Below are 19,707 nucleotides of genomic sequence, written 5' to 3' on the forward strand. Positions count from 1 at the left end.
ATTGTTCTTGTGTAAACACAGAGTCCGTCTGTGTGTTTACACTCTGACATGTTGAGTAAACCAACATTATGAAGACTGAAGCTGTGTGACTGATTATTTCACTTCCTGCTCCACCCTGTCAGCTAACAAGCCTCCGTCAGTGTTTGTCTCTGAGGACCGACTGACTCACTTTCTGATCTGATGTAAACACAGGAAGTAGAAGGTCAAAACTGTCGCATTAAAAGCCTGAAAGGAAACCCCTGATCTGTTTTACTGTCTTTTAAAAAATAATGTATGTGAATGTTTTTACATTTCTATCATTTTATTTCTTTCACACGTGCGCTGTCTGTTTATCAGTTAGTCAGTAAAACACTTTGAATTGTACGAGAGCTGTGAACAGTATTTTCTTTTTTCTGACATCAAAGGTGCAGTATGTAAGAATTTTAGTTAAACGTAAAATTCAATAAATTGTCAAGAGAATGTAAAAAAGTTAGTTTTGACTTGATGACTTTTGTGTTGTGAGATTCAGAGGTATCGCTGAAGTTAGCATGCTAACCAGCTACACTCAGTGGCAGGTAGCGGTTTCTCTGGTGATATTGCACCTTTAAATCTTTAAGATTAAATCAAGATCTTTATTTATAATCTATGAAGTGTCAAATCTTCTCTGCTCCATCAGGACTGTGTGAGTGTCTGATCACATTTCACTGATAGATTATGATGCTAATGTTGCTGAAACCTGATTGGTGCAGGGAAGTATGATGTCATCTTTTTTATAACTGAGAAAATATCTTTTATTGCATTGATTGTAAAACATCATCACACCATGACGACTGTTGATGAGCAGATATAATAAAGTGAGAGCTTCAGCCTGAAGTTACATCACATTCATGTTTATGATTGATCATAAACTCATCTGCAGTTATCAGTGAGGTCACCTCTCTGTTCACTGTTTGACATCAGCTTCATGGCAAGTTAAAAAATTTCCCACGTCCCCTGTCGACCATAAACATAAACACATTTTAATCACCACTCTCTCTTCTGAAGGAAAGTACCTGACTTATTTATTAACATAAATTAACTGTCAACTATTAAACATGATCGGTTTTCAGCATCTCAAATAATCTGTTCATCTCTTTTATATCTGTGTAAATTAATTATCTGATTTTCCTGCTGTCACATCATCTGTTTGTGTTGTGTATCAATCATCATCATTAATAATCTTGATATCTTAACAAACACAACCACAGAGAATAAAAAACATTAACATCAGACCGTCAGAGGCTGATTTTGTTCCATAATCAAGAGTTAAATATTAGAAAATTACTTTAATCTCAGATTATTTTATAAAGTTAAAACTGTTTCTTCAAAAACCTGAAAACTTTTCAGGCTGTTCAAACTCTGATCATCAGTGTGTCTCATGTTTATACACTGTATATGAAGCAGACCGTTAGCTTAGCTTAGCATAACGACTGGAAACAGAGGGAAACTGTTAACCTGCTTCTGTCCAAACACCTCTTGTTGACTGTTTTACTTTTGGATAGTCAGGCTAGCTGTTTTCCCCTTTGTCTTTGTGCTAAGCTAAGCTAACTGGCTGCTGGCTGTAGCTATCAGTCTCATCCGACGCTGTAACAAAGTTCAGCCAATAAAACGTCTCGATAATCTGTGTCTCACTTTGGAAACCTGCCAAACTCCATTAAAAAAACAAACATTATAAACATGAACATAAAATATTATTTTCAGATCTCAGTAAAAATAATGAAGTTAAAACTTGTTGTGTTCAGAAGTTTTTATGTTTTTACACAAATTAAATGTCACACTGAAGAAAATTCATTTAGTACAAAATATGTCTTACATTTAATATAAAAACATGACAGGACAAGAAAAATACAGATCAACTTGACTTATACATAATAATAATGAACGATAATAATAATAATAATAAACACATCTGAAACTGTGGATCTCAGTGCAGCTCACTACATGACAGCGCTGATTTCATGTCTTCATTTATAAAATTCTTCAGAGTATCACAGTTTTTATTTCAGTGTTCAGTTTAACTTCAACATTAAGATCAATAGATTTAATATCCACACAGGCCTGTTGATCCGTACAGAGACGTCCTGTTTAAACTGTCTGACCTCATAATAAAACTTTTTTTATATCTTAGTGTTTACAGAGACAGTCACACACACACAGACATTAAAGTGCAAACTACATGAAAAGTAATAGACGGCTTGATAAGAACAAGTCAGTGACTCTGAACAGCTTTGTGTTTCCTTCTGTAGTGTTTTGTTTTATTTTTAGCTTCAAGGAAAATTCCCCTCTGAGATCGTTTGACACTGAACACAGTCAACATATCTCAGATGTCTCACTGTTACAACCCTTCATTTAAACCCCACATATGAGAACAATAATCGTTTCTGTGTGGTAACTGTAGAGCTGACAGGTAGCTTAGCTTAGCTTAGCATGAAGACTGGAAACAGGAGGAAACCATGGACGTATAATAAGAACAGGATATCTCGTCGGAGGAGGAGTCCTGTTAAGAAAGCTGCTCAGTGAAAAGTTAGACTTTCTGGGTGTAAAATGACCCAGATCTTCTGTTCGGCCAATGGAGCGCGTGCGCTGGACGAGCAGCTAACTTCTTGTTTAGCCCTCTGCTAACATGAATAAAGATAAAATGATTAAATGGTGCAGCTCTTCTAGACTCTCCAATGTTATCTGACCAAATGGATCAAATATCAGATATCGTAGACGTTGTGATGCTCAAAAATATTTATCTACTGATCTCCGAAGTCTTTGTGGGTCCAAGTGTTCATCACGTGTTGTTACACAGTTTGACCATAATGACAAACTGGCTTTAAAGACTGGCGCCGTTCCTGGGGGCTCAGAGGAAACTGCTAGCTTAGCTAGCTTAGTAACAAACTGCCGTCCAACACTTCGGAAACTCACTAATTAGCTCATTTCTATCAGAAAACCACATTGTGGTTTTTACATTGAGGGTTTTGTGTCCGACTGTTTCTTGGCCGGGTGCGTTAACTTCCTGCAGTTACTCAGTTACTGCACACAAATTAAAGATATGACGTCTTTATTAGTGAGTTTTAGAGGTGCTGGAAGGCAGATTATTTTACATTTGGACGGAGATAAGCTAGCTGTTTCCTCCTGTTTTTAGTCCTAATGCTAAACTAAGCAGCTATGTGCCTGCATAGTCCAAACAACCTTCTTATTCCAGCGAAGAAGAAAATAAATGTATATACTAGAAAGTCAAACAGTGTTGAAGTGTTTTTGTGTGGATTTTTTCTTTTACATTCAATAACGTGATGGTTAGCATGTGGCTAATGCTAACACCAAACAGGAAACAGCCCTGCTGTAGAGCCACAGTTCCTACAATGACCACTAGGTGCTGACAGCAAGAAATTCCTTATAAAAGTCAAACTTCTCCTTCAAAGTACAAGAAGAAAAAATATTTTCCACCAGGAGTTCTGGTTTCAGTCATTTGTCTGTGTGTTTTCGTTTAGGGGACGTTAAGGAACATGTTTGACTGATGGACAGGTGTCTCAGCCCATCACTGAGCAGATCTGTATGTGTCCCTGTAGTATCACAGACCGTCCTCCTTCAGAAGACTTCACAGCCTACATTCATGTTTTGTGTCTCTGGTTAAACCACCGACCGTCCCCTGAACAGGAAGAGTCCACATGTGAGTTCCTTCATGTTCCTTCAGGTTCTCTGTTGATCCACATCAGGCACTGAAGCTTCGGTTGTGTTTGTGTTTCCTGGCGTGACAACATTTAACCAGCAGCGCGAGGACGACCATCAGCAGTAACGCCATCAGGATGACAGCGACAATGTAATTCTGGATGCCGGCTTGGTGACACATCTCCTGCGTGACCTTCTCGATGTTGACCGGCTCGGAGTACTCGTCGTGGACGCAGGTGACGGTCTCGATGTCGGGGACCACCACCGCCGAGTGCTGCACCATGTGCAGGAAGTCCAGGTTACTGCAGCAGCTCAGAGGGTTGGAGCCCATGTAGAGGGTCTTCAGGGAGCGCTCCAGAACCAGCACGGTGCTGGACTCCAGGGTCACCAGGTTGTTGTTCTGCAAGTTCAGGGACTCGATGGAGGACTCTCTGTTCCACACAGGCAGGGTGGTCAGCTGGTTGGTGGACAGGTCGATGTGTCTGAGACTCGTCAGGGAGGACAGGTCTGTGTTCAGACTGGAGATGTTGTTCTCCCTCAGCAGGAGGTGAACCAGAGAATGCTCCAGACCAGACAGGGACTGCTGGTCCATGTCTAGACCCGGGTTAAGGGACAGATCCAGAACTTTTAGTGGGGTGTTGGTGAAGGTGTTGGCAGGCAGAGTCCTCAGGTTGTTCTTAGACAGGTTCAGGAACTGCAGGTTTGGTACTGAAGTGAAGGATACACAGTCTGCAGGATCCTGCTGGTCCTGGTCTGCAGGATCCTGCTGGATCTGGTCTGATGAACAGATCTCCAGGTAATTCTGCTGCAGCTGCAAGTGCCTGATACTCGGCAGTCTTTGAAACACCTGGTGGTGGAGGGTGGTGAGGTCGTTTCCCTGTAAGAAGAGTTCCTCCAGCAATGGCAGAGTGTTTTCTTTAAACGTGAGACTCTGCAGAGAGTTGAAGCTCAGATCAACGATCTTCACCGTCTGAAGAAGATTTTGGTTAGTGACGGAAAATGAGCCGAGACAGTTGTTGCTCACATTCAGGACCTCCAGTGATAGCATGCAGTAGAAGAAGGACTCTGGTAGGCTCCTGAGCTGGTTGTAGCTCATGTCCAGGTGTCTCAGGTAACGAAACAAAGCCCTTTTTTCAGGTTTGCCTGTGACATTGATGCTCTGGAGTCTGTTTCGTGAAATGTCCAGATACTGGAGCTTGTTATCGACGGGGAGAAGAGGAAAGTGGGACATTTTGTTTTCACTCAGATCTAAAGACTGAAGTTTGTAGCAGCTTGTAGATCCGCTGCTCTGGAAGAGCTCCAAGCTGTTCTGACTTAGGTTCAGAACCGTTAGGTTGTACAGGTTGAAGTCTGTGATGCAGCTGATCGAGTTCTTGGACAGATCGAGTTCAGTGAGATGATTCAACAAGTCAAACGCTCTGTCCTCAATCTCCAGGATGACGTTGTTGTGGAGGCTGATCTTGGTCAGCGACAAGGAGCCGCTGAATGTGTTCTGTGATATTTTGGTGATGCTGTTGCTGTTCAGAGAGAGATTCTCCAGCACCGGACAGTCAGACAGGAAGTAGTCTGACATTCCTGTGTACAGCCCGTTGTTTGAAAGATCAAGTGAGTGTACAGCTGTAAGAGGCCCGATGTTGATTTTGGACAGAGCGAACACATTCAGATGATTCCTGGACAGATCCAGGACCTTCAGATCCGGCATGTCTTTGAAGAGGCCCGGCTGGATGAAGTGGATCTTGTTGGAGTGGAGCTTCAGATGGTGGAAGCCGGTGTGGTACGCCAGAGTCTCCTGACTCAGATTCTGGACCTGGTTACGAGAGAGGTCCAACATGTGCACGGCATGAGGAAGGTTGGTTGGGACGCTTCTGAGGCTCAGATTGCTGCAGAACACGTCCATCTGGACCTGAGAACAGAGACAAACATAGGTCTGATGAGTTCGGCGTGCTGCCAGCCCTCCTGACCGTGACACAACCCAGCGTCTGGTTTTAAGTGGATTCATGAGTCAGAGTATCGACAGCGGCTGCAGACGGCAGCTCAGTCCTCTGAGGGTTTAACACCAAGCTGGTCTCATGAAACAACATGTGGTTCTGTTTACATTAACTCAGAGGTAACCGGCTCTACTCAGACTGAGGTACTTTAAAGAAAACACACCTTTATAACAGCCACAGCTCTTCTCCTCTCCCTCAATAGATTCAAGTATTTCAGTTATTAAGTGAGTTTATAATTGAGAGCAGATGTCCAGAGACCCCCCGTCCAAAAACAGCTCATAAAACTGTCTCCGTCTCTGTCTGAGGCCGAGCACACTGAGCTTCTCTGCATATCTGTGGGATCCTGAATGAGACATTCCTCTCTAACACAAACAAACACTGTGATTTATTGTAGCAGACCAGCTCAGATCTGTGGTCGGGAGTTAACATCAGTAAACTCATGAGCCGGACGCTCTGACTCCTGCTGTTATCACTGATTTAATATAGACTGCTTACATTCCTCATGTGTGTTGAACATGTGATGTGTGTGGTTTACATCACAGTTAGTCACAGTAATACTGTAGCGAGGCAGGAAACACACACTGGACCACAGTGATCAGCGGCACACTAAACCCACATTGAAATCTTTGTTGGTTCAGTAAAGTTCAGCCTGCAGGTAAAACGAGTCTCCAACAGTCTGAGTGAAACAAAGTTTGTTGAGACGACTCGTCTCATTGAGAGTCTGAAGTGATCCGATCGGATCAACTCTTTGAACTGAAGCCGACAACGAAGCACCACAAGCTGTAGTTCCTCTAACGGCCAGCAGAGGCTCCAGTGAGTCCGTCCATGTTCGAACTTTACAGCAGAAACAAACATGTTCACAGCTGGTTTCATCTTTTATAAAACTCACTGCTTTAAATCATAATGAGGCTTACAGTTATGTATAATTAGGGGCGTGGCCTCTTTCAGTGACAGGTAGCTGTCTGCTGCTTCACCTCAGATAATTCATCACTGATCTTCACCTGTCATCGTGTTTGTGCTGCTGGAGCCTTCTGGAGGATTTTAATCCAGATATCAGAACATAATCTGTGTTTCTGAGCGTTAACTGGACTCACAGACGGGAGGGGAGGGACAGAGGCTGCGTCTCTGTTAGCTGATAGTTACTTAATGAACGTGCAGAGAACAGAAAGAAACGAGTATCTGGTGACTGTAGTCAGATGAACACAAACACACCGACAGTTGTCATGTGAATGTGGTGTTTTACCTTTTCTTTATTACTTTCCGTCAAACATTTTGAACATTAACTCTGATTCACAAAAGACAAAAAACACCTTGAGCGAGCGCACAATCTTTTTTTTTTTAATTTGTCGTTTCCATAAAATTTGCTGCTTGGTAGAAACACGGCTGCTGTCAGCTGCTGATCATTTAAAGGTTTTCTGACTGTTTGGGTCAAACTCAGGTGAAATTCTCTTTTTGTGTGAACACTGATAGCTTGTTAGCATTAGCTAGCTCGTTAGATTCCAGCTCGGAGGGCTTGTTTAACTAATGAGGTTCGCTTCAGCTCCACCTCTTTGCCCATTTTTAGTTAGCTGGGAGGTGGGTGGAGTCAGGTGCTGCCAAGATGGCGGTGGGCAGCACCGCCCACTTTGAGCTTCATTATGGCTCTTCAGAAACCTGTGGGCGTCGTCACGGTTATGTCACGGTGGCTCCACCCACTAGTTTACACCAACACATGTTCTTTGTTGCTGCTCGGGACGCTTTACCCACCAAACGTGGCTATTTGACGTCCTGGGAATGAGACTCAACAATCAACTATCTTTGTGGTGCGTTCAGGAACAGCTGAGAACTTCTGCTAGAAGAGAGAGACGACTGTCAACTCCTCAGAGGAATCTCAACTCTCACAAAAACCTATAATTAATTTCAGGGGATAATAAACTGAAGATGTCTCTTCTTTTAAAGTTTGTCCAATGGAAATGAAATGGAAACAAAGTAAAGGTGTATGGAGGGGGCGGGGCTTCAGTGTGGAGGTGTTCAGGCTGGTTTAAAGAAGCCTTTCTGCTGCACGAGGCAGGACACCTCTGAACTGAGTCACAGCTCCAGACTTCATCCAGCAGAAACGACAAGAGACAACATGAGACAACAGAGACCCACAAAGACGGACTAAACAGAGCAGCATCGCTCCACCTCTCTTAAACCTTCACTGAATGGCGTCCTCACACTCTGATTGGCTGAAAGGAGAATGACCCAACCTGCTCTGAATCAGTAATTAGGAGTCACCTCTCCTCCTCACCTGAACAACAGGTGATCAGAATCTGCTGCAGTCAGTCTGGTCAGGAGACGCTCAGATAACTGTGACTGTGACTGTGACTGTAACTGAAGCTGTAACTGTAACTGAAGCTGTGCCAGCAGATGAAACTGATAAACTGAATATGATGTGATCAGCTGATTGATCAAAGGAATACAAACTGATCACTTTATTGAACCGTGTGTGTTTATACTTACCACCGTGCATGGTGGGAGGTGGCGTGGAGGCCTCGCAGACGCCGCTAGGCAGCAGCTGACTGTCAGCAGGAAGAGTGGCCGGAGAACGGCCATGTTGGTCCGTCAGACACAGAGAGGATGGAGGTCAGATGGAGGCAGGAAGCTGCTAGAGGTGGAGGAAGAGGAAGAGGGAAGTGAGCGACCTGTCGACAGACGACATGTGGGGCTTTCTGCCGCTCAGTGACAGGATGAGTCAGCAGACTGAAGCTGATCTGAGCTGCAGGTTGTTGTTGAACTCAGTGTTCACAGAGTGACTCATCAGGGTCTGGGCCTCACTTTTATACGGAAACTTGCTAAATTATTTCCTGACTGGTTCCAATGAACAAAACAATAACAACATGCAGCCGCAGGCCGACGGTGGGGGAGTGATTATCAGAGACGCTGGGAAGTTCCCACGAGGACGACGGACACGGAAAGATGTCTGAAACAGAGTCGGGTTTCATTCCACCCGTTCCACCTATTCTTACTGTTGTAACTGTTGTAACTGTTGTTACTGTTGTAACTGTTCTTACTGTTCTTACTGTTGTAACTGTTGTAACTGTTGTAACTGTTGTTACTGTTGTTACTGTTGTAACTGTTGTAACTGTTGTTACTGTTGTAACTGTTGTAACTGTTCTTACTGTTGTAACTGTTGTTACTGTTGTAACTGTTGTAACTGTTGTTACTGTTGTAACTGTTGTTACTGTTGTAACTGTTCTTACTGTTGTAACTGTTCTTACTGTTGTAACTGTTGTAACTGTTGTTACTGTTGTAACTGTTGTAACTGTTGTAACTGTTCTTACTGTTGTTACTGTTGTAACTGTTCTTACTGTTGTAACTGTTGTAACTGTTCTTACTGTTCTTACTGTTCTTACTGTTCTTACTGTTGTTACTGTTGTAACTGTTCTTACTGTTGTAACTGTTGTTACTGTTGTTACTGTTGTAACTGTTGTTACTGTTGTAACTGTTGTAACTGTTCTTACTGTTGTTACTGTTGTTACTGTTGTAACTGTTGTAACTGTTCTTACTGTTCTTACTGTTCTTACTGTTCTTACTGTTGTTACAGTTCTTACTGTTGTTACTGTTGTAACTGTTGTTACTGTTGTAACTGTTGTAACTGTTCTTACTGTTGTTACTGTTGTAACTGTTGTTACTGTTGTAACTGTTCTTACTGTTGTTACTGTTGTAACTGTTGTTACTGTTCTTACTGTTGTTACTGTTCTTACTGTTGTTACTGTTGTAACTGTTGTTACTGTTGTAACTGTTGTAACTGTTCTTACTGTTGTTACTGTTGTTACTGTTGTAACTGCTGTAACTGTTCTTACTGTTGTTACTGTTCTTACTGTTGTTACTGTTGTAACTGTTGTTACTGTTGTAACTGTTGTAACTGTTCTTACTGTTGTAACTGTTGTAACTGTTGTTACTGTTCTTACTGGTGTAACTGTTGTAACTGTTGTTACTGTTGTAACTGTTGTTACTGTTGTTACTGTTGTAACTGTTGTTACTGTTGTAACTGTTCTTACTGTTGTAACTGTTGTAACTGTTGTTACTGTTGTTACTGTTCTTACTGGTGTAACTGTTGTAACTGTTGTTACTGTTGTAACTGTTGTTACTGTTGTAACTGTTGTTACTGTTCTTACTGTTGTAACTGTTGTAACTGTTGTTACTGTTCTTACTGGTGTAACTGTTGTAACTGTTGTTACTGTTGTAACTGTTCTTACTGTTGTTACTGTTGTTACTGTTGTAACTGTTGTAACTGTTCTTACTGTTGTTACTGTTCTTACTGTTCTTACTGTTGTTACTGTTGTTACTGTTGTAACTGTTGTAACTGTTGTTACTGTTGTAACTGTTGTAACTGTTCTTACTGTTGTAACTGTTGTTACTGTTGTAACTGTTCTTACTGGTGTAACTGTTCTTACTGTTGTTACTGTTGTAACTGTTGTAACTGTTCTTACTGTTGTAACTGTTCTTACTGTTGTTACTGTTGTTACTGTTGTTACTGTTGTTACTGTTCTTACTGTTGTTACTGTTGTTACTGTTGTAACTGTTGTAACTGTTGTTACTGTTCTTACTGTTGTTACTGTTCTTACTGTTGTTACTGTTGTTACTGTTGTTACTGTTGTAACTGTTGTTACTGTTGTAACTGTTGTAACTGTTCTTACTGTTGTTACTGTTGTAACTGTTGTTACTGTTGTAACTGTTCTTACTGTTGTTACTGTTGTAACTGTTGTTACTGTTCTTACTGTTGTTACTGTTCTTACTGTTGTTACTGTTGTAACTGTTGTTACTGTTGTAACTGTTGTAACTGTTCTTACTGTTGTTACTGTTGTTACTGTTGTTACTGTTGTAACTGTTGTAACTGTTCTTACTGTTGTTACTGTTCTTACTGTTGTTACTGTTGTAACTGTTGTTACTGTTGTAACTGTTGTAACTGTTCTTACTGTTGTAACTGTTGTAACTGTTGTTACTGTTCTTACTGGTGTAACTGTTGTAACTGTTGTTACTGTTGTAACTGTTGTTACTGTTGTTACTGTTGTTACTGTTGTAACTGTTGTTACTGTTGTAACTGTTCTTACTGTTGTTACTGTTGTAACTGTTGTAACTGTTCTTACTGTTGTTACTGTTCTTACTGTTGTTACTGTTGTAACTGTTGTTACTGTTGTAACTGTTGTAACTGTTCTTACTGTTGTAACTGTTGTAACTGTTGTTACTGTTCTTACTGGTGTAACTGTTGTAACTGTTGTTACTGTTGTAACTGTTCTTACTGTTGTTACTGTTCTTACTGTTGTTACTGTTGTAACTGTTGTTACTGTTGTAACTGTTGTTACTGTTGTAACTGTTGTAACTGTTGTAACTGTTGTAACTGTTCTTACTGTTGTAACTGTTGTTACTGTTGTAACTGTTCTTACTGGTGTAACTGTTGTTACTGTTCTTACTGTTGTAACTGTTCTTACTGTTGTTACTGTTGTAACTGTTGTAACTGTTCTTACTGTTGTAACTGTTCTTACTGTTGTTACTGTTGTTACTGTTGTAACTGTTGTTACTGTTCTTACTGTTGTTACTGTTGTTACTGTTGTAACTGTTGTAACTGTTGTTACTGTTGTTACTGTTGTTACTGTTGTAACTGTTGTTACTGTTCTTACTGTTGTTACTGTTGTAACTGTTGTAACTGTTGTTACTGTTGTTACTGTTGTTACTGTTGTAACTGTTGTTACTGTTGTTACTGTTGTTACTGTTGTAACTGTTGTAACTGTTGTAACTGTTGTTACTGTTCTTACTGTTGTAACTGTTCTTACTGTTGTTACTGTTGTTACTGTTGTAACTGTTGTAACTGTTCTTACTGTTGTAACTGTTCTTACTGTTGTTACTGTTGTAACTGTTGTTACTGTTGTTACTGTTGTAACTGTTGTTACTGTTGTTACTGTTGTTACTGTTGTAACTGTTGTTACTGTTCTTACTGTTGTTACTGTTGTTACTGTTGTAACTGTTGTAACTGTTGTTACTGTTGTAACTGTTGTTACTGTTGTTACTGTTGTAACTGTTGTAACTGTTGTTACTGTTGTAACTGTTGTTACTGTTCTTACTGTTGTAACTGTTCTTACTGTTGTTACTGTTGTTACTGTTGTAACTGTTGTAACTGTTGTTACTGTTGTAACTGTTCTTACTGTTGTTACTGTTGTAACTGTTGTTACTGTTGTTACTGTTGTTACTGTTGTAACTGTTCTTACTGTTGTAACTGTTCTTACTGTTGTTACTGTTGTAACTGTTGTAACTGTTGTTACTGTTGTAACTGTTGTAACTGTTGTAACTGTTCTTACTGTTCTTACTGTTGTAACTGTTCTTACTGTTGTTACTGTTGTAACTGTTCTTACTGTTGTAACTGTTGTTACTGTTGTAACTGTTGTAACTGTTGTAACTGTTGTTACTGTTGTAACTGTTGTTACTGTTGTAACTGTTCTTACTGTTGTTACTGTTGTTACTGTTGTAACTGTTCTTACTGTTGTTACTGTTGTAACTGTTCTTACTGTTGTTACTGTTGTAACTGTTGTAACTGTTGTAACTGTTCTTACTGTTGTAACTGTTGTTACTGTTGTAACTGTTGTAACTGTTGTAACTGTTCTTACTGTTGTAACTGTTGTTACTGTTGTAACTGTTCTTACTGTTGTAACTGTTGTAACTGTTCTTACTGTTGTTACTGTTGTAACTGTTCTTACTGTTGTAACTGTTCTTACTGTTGTTACTGTTGTAACTGTTGTTACTGTTGTAACTGTTCTTACTGTTGTAACTGTTGTTACTGTTGTAACTGTTGTAACTGTTGTAACTGTTGTTACTGTTGTAACTGTTGTTACTGTTGTAACTGTTCTTACTGTTGTTACTGTTGTTACTGTTGTAACTGTTCTTACTGTTGTTACTGTTGTAACTGTTCTTACTGTTGTAACTGTTGTAACTGTTGTTACTGTTGTAACTGTTGTAACTGTTGTAACTGTTCTTACTGTTGTAACTGTTGTTACTGTTGTAACTGTTGTAACTGTTGTAACTGTTCTTACTGTTGTTACTGTTGTAACTGTTGTAACTGTTGTAACTGTTGTAACTGTTCTTACTGTTGTTACTGTTGTAACTGTTGTAACTGTTGTAACTGTTCTTACTGTTGTAACTGTTGTAACTGTTCTTACTGTTGTTACTGTTGTAACTGTTGTAACTGTTCTTACTGTTGTAACTGTTGTTACTGTTGTAACTGTTGTAACTGTTGTAACTGTTCTTACTGTTGTAACTGTTGTAACTGTTCTTACTGTTGTTACTGTTGTAACTGTTGTAACTGTTCTTACTGTTGTAACTGTTGTTACTGTTGTAACTGTTCTTACTGTTGTAACTGTTGTTACTGTTGTAACTGTTGTAACTGTTGTAACTGTTCTTACTGTTGTAACTGTTGTTACTGTTGTAACTGTTCTTACTGTTGTAACTGTTGTAACTGTTCTTACTGTTGTTACTGTTGTTACTGTTGTAACTGTTGTAACTGTTCTTACTGTTGTAACTGTTCTTACTGTTGTAACTGTTGTAACTGTTGTTACTGTTGTAACTGTTCTTACTGTTGTAACTGTTCTTACTGTTGTTACTGTTGTTACTGTTGTAACTGTTGTAACTGTTCTTACTGTTGTAACTGTTGTAACTGTTGTTACTGTTGTAACTGTTGTAACTGTTGTAACTGTTCTTACTGTTCTTACTGTTGTAACTGTTGTTACTGTTGTAACTGTTCTTACTGTTGTTACTGTTGTTACTGTTGTAACTGTTGTAACTGTTCTTACTGTTGTAACTGTTCTTACTGTTGTTACTGTTGTAACTGTTGTTACTGTTGTAACTGTTGTAACTGTTGTAACTGTTGTTACTGTTGTAACTGTTGTAACTGTTGTAACTGTTGTTACTGTTGTAACTGTTCTTACTGTTGTAACTGTTGTAACTGTTCTTACTGTTGTAACTGTTCTTACTGTTGTTACTGTTGTAACTGTTGTAACTGTTGTAACTGTTCTTACTGTTGTTACTGTTGTTACTGTTGTAACTGTTCTTACTGTTGTAACTGTTCTTACTGTTGTTACTGTTGTTACTGTTGTTACTGTTGTTACTGTTGTAACTGTTCTTACTGTTGTAACTGTTCTTACTGTTGTTACTGTTGTTACTGTTGTAACTGTTGTAACTGTTGTTACTGTTGTAACTGTTCTTACTGTTGTAACTGTTGTAACTGTTCTTACTGTTGTTACTGTTGTAACTGTTCTTACTGTTGTAACTGTTCTTACTGTTGTTACTGTTGTTACTGTTGTAACTGTTGTAACTGTTGTTACTGTTGTAACTGTTCTTACTGTTGTAACTGTTGTAACTGTTGTTACTGTTGTTACTGTTGTAACTGTTGTAACTGTTGTAACTGTTCTTACTGTTGTAACTGTTGTAACTGTTCTTACTGTTGTTACTGTTGTAACTGTTGTAACTGTTCTTACTGTTGTAACTGTTGTTACTGTTGTAACTGTTCTTACTGTTGTAACTGTTGTTACTGTTGTAACTGTTGTAACTGTTGTAACTGTTCTTACTGTTGTAACTGTTGTTACTGTTGTAACTGTTCTTACTGTTGTAACTGTTGTAACTGTTCTTACTGTTGTTACTGTTGTTACTGTTGTAACTGTTGTAACTGTTCTTACTGTTGTAACTGTTCTTACTGTTGTAACTGTTGTAACTGTTGTTACTGTTGTAACTGTTCTTACTGTTGTAACTGTTCTTACTGTTGTTACTGTTGTTACTGTTGTAACTGTTGTAACTGTTCTTACTGTTGTAACTGTTGTAACTGTTGTTACTGTTGTAACTGTTGTAACTGTTGTAACTGTTCTTACTGTTCTTACTGTTGTAACTGTTGTTACTGTTGTAACTGTTCTTACTGTTGTTACTGTTGTTACTGTTGTAACTGTTGTAACTGTTCTTACTGTTGTAACTGTTCTTACTGTTGTTACTGTTGTAACTGTTGTTACTGTTGTAACTGTTGTAACTGTTGTAACTGTTGTTACTGTTGTAACTGTTGTAACTGTTGTAACTGTTGTTACTGTTGTAACTGTTCTTACTGTTGTAACTGTTGTAACTGTTCTTACTGTTGTAACTGTTCTTACTGTTGTTACTGTTGTAACTGTTGTAACTGTTGTAACTGTTCTTACTGTTGTTACTGTTGTTACTGTTGTAACTGTTCTTACTGTTGTAACTGTTCTTACTGTTGTTACTGTTGTTACTGTTGTTACTGTTGTTACTGTTGTAACTGTTCTTACTGTTGTAACTGTTCTTACTGTTGTTACTGTTGTTACTGTTGTAACTGTTGTAACTGTTGTTACTGTTGTAACTGTTCTTACTGTTGTAACTGTTGTAACTGTTCTTACTGTTGTAACTGTTGTAACTGTTGTAACTGTTGTTACTGTTGTAACTGTTGTTACTGTTGTTACTGTTGTAACTGTTGTTACTGTTGTTACTGTTGTAACTGTTGTTACTGTTGTAACTGTTGTTACTGTTCTTACTGTTGTTACTGTTGTTACTGTTGTAACTGTTGTTACTGTTCTTACTGTTGTTACTGTTGTAACTGTTCTTACTGTTGTAACTGTTGTAACTGTTGTTACTGTTGTTACTGTTGTTACTGTTGTAACTGTTCTTACTGTTCTTACTGTTGTTACTGTTGTAACTGTTGTAACTGTTCTTACTGTTGTAACTGTTGTAACTGTTGTTACTGTTGTTACTGTTGTAACTGTTGTTACTGTTGTTACTGTTGTTACTGTTGTTACTGTTGTAACTGTTGTTACTGTTCTTACTGTTGTTACTGTTGTAACTGTTGTTACTGTTGTTACTGTTGTTACTGTTGTAACTGTTGTAACTGTTGTTACTGTTGTAACTGTTCTTACTGTTGTTACTGTTGTTACTGTTGTTACTGTTCTTACTGTTCTTACTGTTGTTACTGTTGTAACTGTTGTTACTGTTGTTACTGTTGTTACTGTTGTAACTGTTGTTACTGTTCTTACTGTTGTTACTGTTGTAACTGTTCTTACTGTTGTAACTGTTGTAACTGTTGTTACTGTTGTTACTGTTCTTACTGTTGTTACTGTTGTAACTGTTCTTACTGTTGTTACTGTTGTTACTGTTGTAACTGTTCTTACTGTTGTTACTGTTGTAACTGTTCTTACTGTTGTTACTGTTCTTACTGTTGTTACTGTTGTTACTGTTCTTACTGTTGTTACTGTTACAACAGTTGTTGTACTGCAGTTACAACACTGTTGTTACTGTCACAGTTCAATGTGAGTCTGTAGCTGCGTTAACAACACATGGTTCAGTTAGTGTTACTGACAAACATGTGACCTGCTGGGAACAAACAGAACAAACAGAAGCTGTCTGAACCGGGTCATCCTCTCAGTCATCGTCAGAGACTTCAGACTCTTTAAAGCTTCTTTCATCACGATGTCATCAGACGGTCTGTCACACGTCAGCTTCACAACACTTTACACTTCAGAACTGTTTCTGTCTCCGGTTCTTTAATCAGAACCAACACGATTCTGAAGAAGAACAACATGTCGTGTTGAGGACGTCTGTGAGCTGGAGTTAGCATGATGCTAACCAGCTAGCCTCAGCTAAAGACCCTGTGCTAACCGTGTCAACAAACACTCCCCTGATGCTCTAAGCTCCCAGTCCTGATTGCTAAATGCACAGCTAACTGAGCTAATTTAAAGTATCTTCATGTGATACCACTGTGTACTTCTACTGCACTACATTTATCTGATAACTTTAGTTACTAGTTAATTTACAGATTACATGCTGCATCATTTTGAAATTAATTGATTTTATCATCGATCAGATAAAAACAGTGATTGTGACGATCAGCTGACTCACAGTTTATACATACATGTAAATATATAGATCAGTTACTTTACTGATACTTTGATACTTAGCTACATTTAATATCAGATACTTTAAGACTTTTACTCGAGTACTCTTCATATGGGTGACTTTCACTTTGACCAAAGTAATATTTTAACACCATATCTTTACTTTTACTACAGAATGACTTTGAGTACTTTTACCATGCTGGCAGTAATCGGTAGTGAAAAAAGTACTGCTCCTTTAGTGAAGTAAAAGTACTGTAACACAATGTAAAAATACTACTATTTGTTTTTAATGAAAAATCTAACTGTAAATGAAAACTTGACTTGTGTACTTTTACTTTGAATGGAGAAGCATTTTACAGGGTTGTACACTGTAAAAAGTACAAAGTCAAAATACAAGAAATAAACAGGAGAAAATTAAAACTAAATATTATGTTTGTGCAGAAAGTTAAAAATCTTGAAATAAGTGTGTCAATCAGTAAGTATATATAAGTGTATGTAAGTGTATATGAGTGTATATGAGTGTATATAAGTGTACATAAGTGTATATAAGTATATGAGTGTATATAAGTGTATATAAATGTATATGAGTGTATATAAGTGTACATAAGTATATGAGTGTATATAAGTGTATATAAATGTGTATAAGTATATATAAGTGTATATGAGTGTATATGAGTGTACATAAGTGTATATAAGTATATGAGTGTATATAAATGTATATGAGTGTATATAAGTGTATATAAATGTGTATAAGTGTATATAAGTGTATATAAATGTGTATAAGTGTATATAAGTGTATATAAATGTATATAAGTGTATATAAATGTATATAAGTCTATATAAGTCTATATAAATGTATATAAGTGTATATAAATGTATATAAGTGTATATAAATGTATATAAGTGTATATAAATGTATATAAGTCTATATAAATGTATATAAGTGTATATAAGTGGACTCTGATGAGTCTTCAAATGTTTGTAATCTGTGGAAAATAACATAAATACACTGAATATCAGCAAATACCTCTTTATTTATATTTATATATATATTCTTTATACTTCTACATTTATTGAACTGATATATTTACTACAGTTACTTTGGTTTAATATATAAAACACTTAAAGACTCTCACACATCTTATTGTTCTTCTTTTATCTAATTGAACACGACAGTAATGTAGAAATAAACAATAATAAATGTAATAATTTTGTTTGCATCAGATTTGATAAATATATGATATTTATCAGATCTCAAAGCTCCGTAATGTAACTCTTAACATGGTGAGTACTTGAGTATTTGCTGCTGATATCTTTGTACCTTTACACCAGAAGAACTTCAGATGCAGAACTTGTATCAGAGTATTAATACACTGCAGTATTGTTACTTTTACTTCATTAACAGCATCGTATTGAGTACTTTATACTTGTACTGCATTACACAACTGAAGGTAAATATGTGTAAGATGCTGCTGACGGCAGACAAACTGGACACTGCACATAACTCTGCTTTTTTTTATTTTAGCACATTAAAAATGAAATAAATCTTTAATTTAAGAGTAAAATGACGTCGACCTGACGGAGACGCTGTTTGTTTAAACAACACAAAACTGACTTCAGATTCATTTCAATGTTAATTCATCACTTTTATGATTTTTGTAACGATCGAGACAAAAAACTTTTAAAGATCTTTAAACTCATATAACTTTTTACAGTGTACAGATACTTTTACTGAAGTGCAAGATCAGAGTGTGTACACACAGGCACACACACACACACACACACACACACACACACACACACACACACACACACACACACTCCTACAGTCCAATAATCCAACATGCTGTTTACCTGAGTGTGATCTGATGACTACTGTTGGTCGTTCCTCCTCACCATGTTGATTTCACACACACACACACACAACACACACACACACACTACCTAACACACTCTCACACATACACACACAGTATCTAACACACTCTCACACACACACTGTCTCAGATATCGATGCAGTAACTGAACAAACAGTCCTGCTCTGCTCTCAGCTGACGTTCCCTCCACATCTGAGTCCAGCCATCACATCCTGTGAGAACATCCTGCTGACCCCTCCCACCGCGCTCTGGGAAATGCCTTATAAGGGTGTGGGGAAGTCCAGAGGTGGAGACAAAGACCCTCCATTACTCCTCAACATGGACCTTCTCTCCACACACTCTCATGTTCTCACGCACCAAACTCCATTTGGAATTCAGGCTATTTTAATGTTTGACCACAGAGTTCAGAGTGAGCTCAGAGTTTAATGTGTTTATCATGGAAACAAAGACAGACAAACAGCAGCATGTATTGATTATTGATGATTGATCATCAGCAGATATTGATCAGCTATCAGAGCATGTGTGGGAGTGTTGAAACATCACACATCCCCTTCAGGACTGTGGGAGTGAGCGTGATTGGCCATGTGACTTCTCTCTGGTCCACCACGCTGTAAACAAAACACACACACACACACGCACGCACGCACGTACGCACACACACACACACACACACACACACACACACACACACACACACACACACTGATTGAAGTGACTGTGAATGAGTCAAACTTCCTCCTCTGGCTGTTGAGCAAGGCACCGAGCCTCAGACTGATCTTCATCTGAAGAACATCAGCTTTTATTTTGGCGGGATCGCCATCTACAGACTATTGTTGACTTTTTGTTTTCTTAAATGATTGAAGTAAAATGTTTTGTTTCTTTAAGCTCTTGAGGGTGATGATGTCATCAGTTGGACATTATGGACACATAAGTGTAAAAAACAATCACTTTTTAATAAGGTGCTTAAATCTTCTTCACAAATGTCTCATTGAGTCTTTTGTTTCTTCTTTATCAGATTTTCAGCAGGTTTGGACAACATGTTTATAATGTTTAGATTTTCTCGTCGGTCAGCATTAATGTATAGATTTCACATCTTCTTTGTAAAAGTTTAAAAATACACTTTTTTGGTTGATCTTCTGGTACAAACGTGTTTTAGATCCTTTGACTGTGTGAAACCGATCAAAGTACGTGATGTACAAATACTCACATCTCAGACAGAAGTACTGTCAACAACATAAACTTAAAGTACTGAAGGTAAAATAGCTCAGTCAGCAGAAA

The 19,707-nt window shown here is 38.2% G+C and overlaps 1 protein-coding gene across 1 annotated transcript; it reads right to left on the minus strand.

Moving 5' to 3' along the window:
• Positions 1-1,754: 1,754 nt before the first annotated feature.
• lrrc32 (leucine rich repeat containing 32) lies at positions 1,755-18,578 on the minus strand. The gene is made up of 3 exons (XM_073478751.1): positions 18,407-18,578; positions 8,142-8,286; positions 1,755-5,575 (listed from the first exon to the last, which is right to left on the minus strand). The coding sequence occupies exons 2-3, from the start codon at positions 8,232-8,234 to the stop codon at positions 3,716-3,718; spliced, it is 1,953 nt and encodes a 650-aa protein (XP_073334852.1). The 5' UTR covers positions 8,235-8,286; positions 18,407-18,578; the 3' UTR covers positions 1,755-3,715.
• Positions 18,579-19,707: the final 1,129 nt, after the last annotated feature.

The sequence above is a fragment of the Pagrus major genome, chromosome 13 (assembly GCF_040436345.1).
Source record: "Pagrus major chromosome 13, Pma_NU_1.0".
Classification (NCBI taxonomy): Eukaryota; Metazoa; Chordata; class Actinopteri; order Spariformes; family Sparidae; genus Pagrus; species Pagrus major.

Bases quoted from the DNA above. Each gene is read 5' to 3' on its own strand.
- lrrc32 (XM_073478751.1), bottom strand. From the start codon at position 8,234: ATGGCCGTTCTCCGGCCACTCTTCCTGCTGACAGTCAGCTGCTGCCTA. The intron at 5,576-8,141 runs GTAAGTATAAAC...CTCTGTTCTCAG, and splicing joins ACCTCCCACCATGCACGGTG to GTCCAGATGGACGTGTTCTG.